Here is a 9,935-nt window from a genome sequence, read left to right on the forward strand (position 1 = left end):
AAAAAAAAAAAAAAATAGCCAGGTGTTATGGTGGGTGCCTGTAGCCCCAGCTACTTCAGAGGCTGAGGCAAGAGAATTGCTTAAGCCCAAGAGTTTGAGGTTGCTGTGAGCTGTGATGCTACAGCACTCTACCAAGAGCGAGAAAGTGAGACTCTACCTTAAAAAAAAATGCATGTTTTCCCCATGATCACTAATTAAGAAAACCATATTCTAAACAGTCATTCAAATGTGTACTTGACACATTTCCCTCTGGTTATGTCTAATTTATAACAAAGTAAGCAAGCAAGCAACCCTAGAATAATGAGTGCCCAAATTCAAAGGTAATAACCTCTGTAATATAACCTGTCCACAACCTTTCTCTCTCTCCCTAACCATATTCCATTTATTTGGGAAAAAATACACATAAAAAGAAAACCAGCGATGAAACACTTTCCAAAACTCTCTGGGAATACACTTGGTGGGAGAGAATGGAGGAAGATAGACTAAGTGGCTGAAATCTTTGGTTCTTCACTTTATGGCATGGATAGTTCTTATTCTCTTTGTCAACACACACTGAACACTTAAAAGGCACAAAGTTCTGCAGGCCCAAACTTATGGAAACAGGGCAACTTACTGATTCCAAGTGAGATGGAAATAAAACTATACAACATCATTAACATTTGTCTTCATTCCTCCTCTTTTTTGCACATAGGAGGATAACAAGTAAGTGACACATAAAAGGAAACTTATGGATAACACTTAGAAAATTATTGAAATTTAAAGTTTTATGAAATTATAGAGTTTGAGCTTGATATTACATAAATAAATGTTTGGAAGCAAATTGTTCTGACAACAAACTACCCTCCTGATTGCAATTTAAAAAAAAAACAGCCAGAGTAAAAGTACATATCTCAAGACCAGAGTTTTATAGCCCCACAGGCCTCTTTCTGGCCATATCCCAGCATTGTGGAAACATAGCCTGGAAGATTCTGGTTTTACGTGCACTTCTCCCACATGAACAAATTATTTTCCTTTCCAGTTTTTTTTTTTTTTAGACAGACCCTCAAGCTGTCACCCTGGGTAGAGTGCTGCCATGGCATCACAGCTCACAACAACCTCTAACTCCTGGGCTCAAGCAATTCTCCTGCCTCTGCCTCCCAAATAGCTGGGACTACAGGTGCCCACCACAGCACCCGGCTATTTTTTGGTTGCAGCCATCACTGTTATTTGGAAGGCCCGGGCTGGTTTGGAACCCACAGCTCAGGAGTACGTGGCTCGTGCCTTAGCCTCTTGAGCCACAGGTGCCAAGCCTCCTTTCCAGTTTTTAAAAACTATTTCAGTTTCTTAAACTGGCATCTGAGCTATGGACACAGAGGATACAAACTTGTCAGACAATCAAAAAACTCTTTTCTGTGAAATTAACTCAGGGGGAGGTGCCTGTGGCTCAGTGAGTAGGGCACCAGCCCCATACACCGAGGGTGGTGGGTTCAAACCTGGCCCCTGCCAAACTGCAACAAAAAATAGCCGGGCATTGTGGTGGGTGACTGTAGTCCCAGCTACTTGGGAAGCTGAGGCAAGAGAATTGCCTAAGTCCAGGAGCTGGAAGTTGCTGTGAGCTGTGACGTCATGGGACTCTACTGACGGTGACAAAGTGAGACTGTCTCTAAAAAAAAAAAAGAAAGAAAGAAAGAAATTAACTCAGGATAGTTGGGAATTCCTGCTCTCGTGGAAGTGGAATAAATTCCTTTTTTCTTTCCCTTTTTTCTTTCTTGCCTCTACTATTCTTCCAGGTTAAGGCAAATTTTCAGGACACTTTAATGGTATAATTATCAAAGGCTTTACATGTGTATGTATTAGAAATGTTACCTTAAAAACTTTTGATACAAAGTCAGTTATTTAAAAAAAAATGTCAAGCTCCAACACCTAGCATTCTTTTAAATTTATGCTTAAAGCAATGATACAGGCTAAGAAATTTGGTCCTTATTCTTTTTTTCCCTCAGAAGAAGTGTTCCCTAAATATGGCTTTGAATTTTCCAGTTGTAAAGGGATCTTCCTAAGCCCAAGCACTGTAACCTGCCATAATTTTCTTCTTAAAGACATTCGTAATTTTATACAATGTTTGTCTTCTGTATTATTTTTTAAAAGAGGAGTAAGATGAACACACTGCGAACTGTGGCCCTTGCATGTTAAGATGAAACAGTTTCTATGGAAACTGCAGTATGAGGAGGCTCTTTGGCACCTCCTGACCCAGTAACTTTTGTCTCTCTCTCTTCCACCTTCCGCTCTGGGACTACTATAGCATCTACCTCAGCCACCTCATCAACCATGCTGAAATCAGCTCCGTTGGGCTGCTGTCGGGTCATGGCCTCCAGCTTACAACGGTACTGTTCTGCTTCCTGCTCTTTCTTTAGGAGCTGGTGTCGGTATTCCTGGGCTTTTAGATTGGCCTCCTGAAGTTGCTGCTGCAGTTGCTCTCTCTCGCTGCCATCACCAGGTAAGAATTCCTGATCATAAGTTATCTAGACAGTAGACAAAAAAATGAAGAAGGATTCAGTCCTTAATAGTTATGGCTTTTGATTCTTTCCTTTCTCTTCTATGACTGCTAAAAAAACATTACCTTGCTTTCCTCTGTACTGTTTGTTATCTCTTCTATTCTTGGTTTCTTTGTCAGTGGCAACTTTGCTTCCTCTTCCTCTTCAATTATAGTCTCTTCTGCAACCTGACCAGCAGGCACAGTTAGAACTACAAGCCAAAGAACATCAATTGAAGGTGATGAATACACAGTAAGCAAGGAGGTTTTGTTTGCATTTAATTAGAAAACAAAATATCTGATGTTTATTTTTCATATTTCTTTGAATTTAAGACTCAACAGGGAAGGCATGGACCTGCAAAGAGAAACAAATAGGATTAAAGGGCTACTAGGAATGACTCAGAAAGGAACAGTATAGATTTGTAGGCTAGAAAGCCATCCAGGTTAAGGTCTGAGATACTTATACATGTGTAAAGATGTCTGGGAAGTCTCTCTGAACCTGTTAGGGTTTGGGGGCTGGCTCTTTCATTAATTATTCTTTGTTCAATTAAACTCTGTTAAAGTAGCCCCGGAGCGGTGGCTCACGCCTGTAATCCTAACACTCTAGGAGGCTGTGGTTGGAGGATTAATCACTTGAGCTCAGGAGTTCCAGACCAACCTGAGCAAGAGTGAGACCCTATCCCTATTAAAAATAGAAAAACTAGCTGGGCATTTGTGGTGGGCACCTATAGTTCTAGCTACATGGGAAGCTGAGGGAGGGGGATCACTTGAGCTCAAGAGTTTGAGGTTGCAATTCAGTGTCTGTAGCTCAAGTGGCTAAGGCGCCAGCCACATACACCAGAGCTGGCAGGCTCGAATCCAGCCTGGGCCTGCTAAACAGCAATGACAACTACAACCCCAAAATAGCTGGGCATTGTGGCAGGCGCCTGTAGTCCCAGCTACTAAGGCAAGAGAATTGCTTAAGCCCAGGAGTTGGAGGTTGCTGTGAGCTGTAACACCACGGCACTCTACCCAGGGCAACAGTTTGAGGCTCTGTCTCAAAAAAAAAAAAAAAATAGTTTGAGGTTGTGGCTTGGTGCCTATAGCTCAATTGTCTAAGGTGCCAGCTACATATACCGCAGCTAGCAGGTTGGAATCCAGCCCAGACCTGCCAAACAACAATGACAACTACAACCAAAAAATAGCCGGGCGTTGTGGCAGGCGCCTGTTGTCCCAGCTACTTGGGAAGCGAGGCAAGAGAATCACTTAAGCCCAGGAGTTGAAGGTCACTGAATCGCCTAAGCCAGGAGGTGGAGGTTGCTGTGAGCTGTGTGATGCCTGTGGCTCCAAGGAGTAGGGCTCCGGCCCCATAAGCCAGAGGTGGCGGGTTCATGTTATTCTTTTTTTTGCAGTTTTTGGCTGAGGCTGGGTTTAAACCTGCCACCTCCGGCATATGGGGCCAGGACCCTACTCCTTGGAGCCACAGACACCGCTGAGAAACCTTTTTTTTGTTTTTTGTAGAGACAGAGTTTCAATCGTCCTCGGTAGAGTACCATGGTGTCACACAGCTCACAGCAACCTCCACTTCCTAGGCTTAGGCAATTCTCTTGCCTCAGCCTCTAGAGTAGCTGGGACTACAGGCACCTGCCACAATGCCTGGTTATTTTTTTGTTGCAGTTTGACTGGGGTATATGGGGCCGGCATCCTACCCACTGAGCCACAGGAGCTGCCCATTTTTGAGAAATTTTTAATAAAAACAGTTTGGCATTAACTAAACCTATATTATTTCTCTTCTCACAGACAAGTGAGAGAAGGGTCAACACACACATACATAAACACATAAACACCAGAGTTTTTATCCCAGGAAACTGAAAATTTATTTCCTAGTTCCTTTTTGTTTTTTTGGTTGCAGCCATCGTTGTTGTTTGGCGGGCCCAGGCTGGATTTTAACCCACCAGCTCAGGTGTATGTGGCTAGCGCTTTAGCCGCTTTAGCCACAGGTGCTGAGCCCTAGTTCCTTTTTTTTGAGACAGAGTCTTACTATGTCTCCCTTGGTAGAGTGCCGTGGCGTCACAGCTAATAGCAACCTTAAACTCTTGGGCTTAAGTGATTCTCTTGCCTCAGACTCCCAAGTAGCTAGGACTACAGGCACCCACCACAACACCTGGTTATTTTTTTCTTTTTGGTTGTAGTTGTCATTGTTGTTTGGCAGGCCCAGGCTGGATTTGAACCTGCCAGCTCCAGCGTATGTGGCTGGTGTCCTAGCCACTGAGCTATAGGCGCTGAGCCTATTTCCTATTTATTATTTGGCATAAGAACCTGTAAACAATCATAATAGCTTTATTCTTACATGGCTGAAAACTGGAAACTACTCAAATGTCTTCTAGTGGGTAAATAGAAAACACACTGTGGTATGGCCATACCACAGAATAATACTCAGCAATAAAAAGGAATGAACTATTAGGCAGGCATGGTGGCTCATGCCTATAATCCCAGTGCCCTGGGAGGCCAAGGTGGGAGGACCACTTGAGCTCAGAAATTCAAGACCAGCCTGATCAAGAACAAGACCCAGTCTCTAGGGCGGTGCCTGTGGCTCAGTGGGTAGGGCGCTGGCCCTATATACCGAGGGTGGCTGGTTCGAGCCTGGCCCTGGCCAAACTGCAACAAAAAATAGCCAGGCGTTGTGGCAGGCCCCTGCAGTCCCAGCTACTTGGGAGACTGAGGTAAGAGAATCTCATAAGCCCAAGAGTCTGAGGTTGCTGTGAGGTGTGACGTTGCTGTGAGGTGTGACATCATGGCACTCTACCCAGGGCAACGTAATGAGACTGTCTCAAAAAAAAGAAAAAAAAGAAGGTAGGAGTTGGGCGCCTGTAGCTCAAGAGGCTAAGGCACCAGCCACATACACCAGAGCTGGTGGATTTGAATCCAGCCTGGGCCTGCCCACAACAATGACAACTACAACCAAAAAATAGCTGGGCGCTGTGGTGGGTGTCTGTAGTCCCAGTTACTTAGGAGGCTGAGGCAGGAAAATCACTTAAGCCCCAGAGTTGAAGGTTGCTGTGATCTTTGATGCCATGGCTCTCTACCCAGGGGATAGCTTGAGGCTCTGTTTCAAAAAAAAAGCTAGGTGTGTTGATGTGCACCTATAGTTCCAGTTACTTAGGAGGTTGAGACCAGAGGAGCCAGAATTTTGAACTGCAGCAGAGCTATGATTATGCCACTGTACTCCTGTCTGGATGACAGAGTAAGATGTCTCAAAAAAAAAAAAAAAAGCTAGGCCAGGTGCAGTGGCTCACATCTGTAATCCCAGCACTTGGGAGGCCAAAGGAGGTGGATTGCCTGAGCTCATAGGTTTGAGACCAGCTCAGAGCAAAAGCAAGACCCCATCTCTAAAAAATGGCCATGCATTGTGGTGAGCGCCTGTAGTCCCAGCTACTTGGGAGGCTGAGGCAAGAGAATCACTTAAGCCCAAGAGTTTGAGGTTGCTGTGAGCTGTGACGCCATGGCTACCAAGGGTGACAAAGTGAGACTCTGTCTCAAAAAAAGACTATAAAAGCATATACATTTAATAGCCTCCCACAAATTCCCAGGTACACCCAGTTACTCTCTTGGAAAGCAAACAATGTTATATTTCTTTATGTTCTTCCAGAGGTAATCTAAGTCTGAATATGTTAGCAAATATACATACATTTTCCCCTTTTAAAAATATAAATGTGGTATATTCTACATACCTGCATCTTGCTCTTGTACCATACTTTATTTATCCAGTCCCCTATTGACATATACTTTGGTTCTTTTCTACCTTTTGTTTTTCTTTCTTTTTTTTTTTTTTACAGACGGTTTCACTTTATCGCCCTCCATAGAGTGCCGTGGCAGTGTCACACAGCTCACAACAACCTCCAACTCCTGGGCTTAGGTGATTCTCTTGCCTCACCCTCCCAAGTAGCTGGGACTACAGGCGCCCGCCACAACGCCTGGCTATTTTTTTGTTGCGGTTTGGTTTGGCCAGGACTGGGTTTGAACCCACCACCTTCGGTATATGGGGCCGGTGCTCTACTCACTAAGCCACAGGCACCGCCCTGTTCTTTTCTACCTTTAACAATGACAAATAATGCTGTAATAAATGACTTAGAATGTATTAATTCTGTGTGTGTTAAGTATGAGTTCATAGGAAAAGAACTGTTTAGCCATAAGGTGTGTACATCTTTAATATTGACAGATACTGCCAATATGCTTTTCAGAGAACCCATTAATTTATACTCTCACAAATAATTTACAAGAGTGCCCATTTCCCTATACCTTTGACAACACAATGTTATAATGATATCTCAGCGGAATATTTATTTGCATTTCGAATGAAGTAGGTTGAACACATTCTCATTTTTTTTTTTTTTTGAGACAGAGCCTCAAGCTGTCGCCCTAGGTAGAGTGCTGTGGCATTAAGGCTCACAGCAACCTCCAACTCCTAGGTTCAAGCCATTCTCCTGCCTCCACCTCCCAAGTAGCTGGGACTACCGGCGCCTGCCACAACGCCCGGCTATTATTTGGTTGTAGCTGTAATTGTTGTTTGGCGGGCCCAGGCTGGATACGAACCCGCCAGGTCATGTGTATGTGGCTGGCATGTTAGCTTCTTGAGCCACAGGCGCCTAGCCCACATTCTCATATTTTTAAGAGCCATCAATTTTACTTTAGTTTATTATTTTACTTTATTTTTTGAGATGCGCTCTCACTCTGTCACTTGGGCTAGAGTGCAGTGGTGTCATCACAACTTACTGTAACCTCAAACTCCTAGGTTCAAGTGATCCTCCTACCTCAGCCTTCCTAGTAGCTGGGTCTACATGCATATGTCACCACATCCGGCTAATTTTTCTATTTTTTTGTACAGATGAGGTCTCACTATGGTGCGGAGGCTGGCATCAAACTTCTGCCTCAAGCAATCCTCCTGCTTCTGCCTCCCAAAGTGGTCAGATTCTTTTTTCATTTTGTTTTTGTACTTATCCAAGAAAGTGATATTTTCTTTTCTATGAACTATTCTTGGTTCATATTGTTCTATTTTCTATCAGATCATTGGTTTTTACTAAACAAATTCTATACATATTAAAGAAATTAGCCTTTGCCAGACTAGTTTCTTTCTTTCTTTCTTCTTCTTCTTTTTTTTTTGAGACAGAGTCTCATTATGTTGCCCTTAGTAGAGTGCCATAGCGTCACAGCTCACAGCAATGTCAAACTCTTGGGCTCAAGCAATTCTCTTGCCTCAGCCTCCCAAGTAGCTGGGACTACAGGTGCCCTCCACAATGCCCGGCTATTTTTTTGTTGTTGTTGTCATTGTTGTTTAGCAGGCCCAAGCCTCCAGCCTTAGTGTATCTGGCCAGAGCCCTAGCGGCTAAGCTACAAGCACTGAGCCTCTGTTTCTTTTTCTGAGCTTCTTTGTCCCATCTTGCATCTGGCATTCTCCCATGCCCATTCTCTGTCTTTTTTTTTTCTTAAAGACAAACTCTCAATATTTACCCCAGGCTGGTCTCAAACTCCTCGCCTCAAGTGATCCTCCCACTTCAGCCTCCCAAATAGCTGGGACTACAGGTGTGAGCCATTCTACCCCACTTTTTGTCTTAATGTGTCACTTTTAGGAGCATGTAGGGTCTAAAATATCTTTTAATAGCCAGGTGGTATATAGATGGCTTGTGCCTGTAATTCTAACACTTTGAGAAGCCAAGGCAGGAAGATGGAGTAAGGCCAGCATTTGAGACCAGCCTGAGCAAGACCCTGTCATTACAAAAAATAGAAGAATTAGCTGGGTGTGATGTCAGCTGCCTATAGTCTTAGCTACTCTGGAGGGTGAGGCAGGAGGATTGCTTGAGCCCAGGAGTTTGAGGTTGGAATAAGCTATGATGATCTCATTGCACTCTAGCTGGGGAGATAGAGCTTAAATAAAAGAAAACAAAAAAAAAATATGTATATGTGTACGTACATACATAAAATATATATCTTTTTTTTAAAACAATTTTTTTTTTGTCTCAAGCTGTGGCCCTGGGTAGAGTGCTGTGGCATCACAACTCACAGCAACCTTCAACTCTTGGGCTTGAGTGATTCTCTTGCCTCAGCCTCCCAAGTAGCTGGGACTACAGGCGCCCGCCACAACACCTAGCTATTTTTTGTTGCGGTCTGGCCCAGGGCTGGGTTTGAACCTGCCACCCTCCGTATATGGGGCTGGCACCCTACTCACTGAGCCACAGGCACCACCCTAAAATATATATCTTTTAATAAACAATTATTTACATGAGGTAACTCACCTTGCTGTCCATCTTGCATAGTTACAATGAATGGCTGGCCAATCCCTCCAGGAGGAATTGCAGTTTGGATATTACCCAGAGGGACTCCATCAGTCACTATGGTGATGACCCTCTGGCCTCCACTCCCCATCACTTGTGGGATCGATGAGTCAACAGAATTTCCCACTATAATTTCCTCTGAATTGGCTAGAGATGACAAAAGTAAATTTAAAATTTCAGGCTTTTTTTAAAAAATAGGAATGCTATAGTTTGAAATTGACAATATTCAAGGAGAGGAAAAATTGAGAAAAAAGTTAGATTCAACAGTTGACAAAGCTTTCGTGAACAATGCTAAGTCAGAAGAGAACAGAAAATAGGGAATGCATTAGAATAGTATTTTAAAAAATGTCTTCATTGAGATGTTAATAGCTTTCACTAAAAATGGGTTGTAGGTAGAAATACATTTTCAAAACACTGGTTTAAATATCCTTAAACTTTTTTGTTTGTTTTATAGGAAGTATCAAGACTTTAATAGGTATTCACTGGGCACTGTGATTCTCCAACAAGGTATAAGATATTCTGAGTTTCCCCAACATATTTGATCTTAGAACTCTTTTTTCAGGGAGCATCTTGAAAGTTTAAATAGATCTATGGAACTTAGATAAATAACTGTACCTTAGAATACATTATTTCATTAGAATACATATATTTAAGAGTGAATTAACAAAATATTTTAAGTAGCAAATCATTGATGTTTGATAGACAAAAATGGTAGGTTGCTGATAGAATCAAAATATTCCCATCTCACTCAGCGCCTGTGGCTCAAGTGGCTAAGGTGCCAATCACATACACCTAAGGTGGAGGGTTTGAATCCAGCCCGGGCCTGCCAAAACAACAATGACAGCTGCAACCAAAAAATAGCTGGGTGTTGTGGCGGGCGCCTGTGGACCTAGTTACTTCGGAGGCTGAGGCAGGAGACTCACTTGAGCCCAGGGGTTGGAGGTTGCTGTGAGCTGTGATGCCATAGCACTCTACCCAGGGGGACAGCTTCAGGCTCTGACTCAAAAAAAAAAAAAAATTAAAAGATATTCCCATCTGGTAGAATCAAGAATAATAAGAATAATAAGAATAATAACAGCTAATGCTAACTTATGTACCATGTACCTTTCTTTTTTTTT

General features: G+C 43.0%; 1 protein-coding gene across 1 annotated transcript in view; it reads right to left on the reverse strand.

Annotated features, from left to right (window-relative positions):
- Positions 1-1,897: 1,897 nt before the first annotated feature.
- The window catches only part of GABPB2 (GA binding protein transcription factor beta subunit 2), a 59,995-nt gene continuing 51,957 nt past the window's right edge, over positions 1,898-9,935 (reverse strand). The window contains 3 exon segments of the mRNA XM_023519432.1: positions 1,898-2,498; positions 2,597-2,721; positions 8,779-8,964. Coding sequence (XP_023375200.1) covers positions 2,166-2,498; positions 2,597-2,721; positions 8,779-8,964 — 644 coding nt within the window. The 3' untranslated portion in view covers positions 1,898-2,165.

This window comes from Otolemur garnettii, unplaced genomic scaffold (assembly GCF_000181295.1).
Source record: "Otolemur garnettii isolate 467f Iridium unplaced genomic scaffold, OtoGar3 scaffold00174, whole genome shotgun sequence".
Lineage (NCBI taxonomy): Eukaryota > Metazoa > Chordata > Mammalia > Primates > Galagidae > Otolemur > Otolemur garnettii.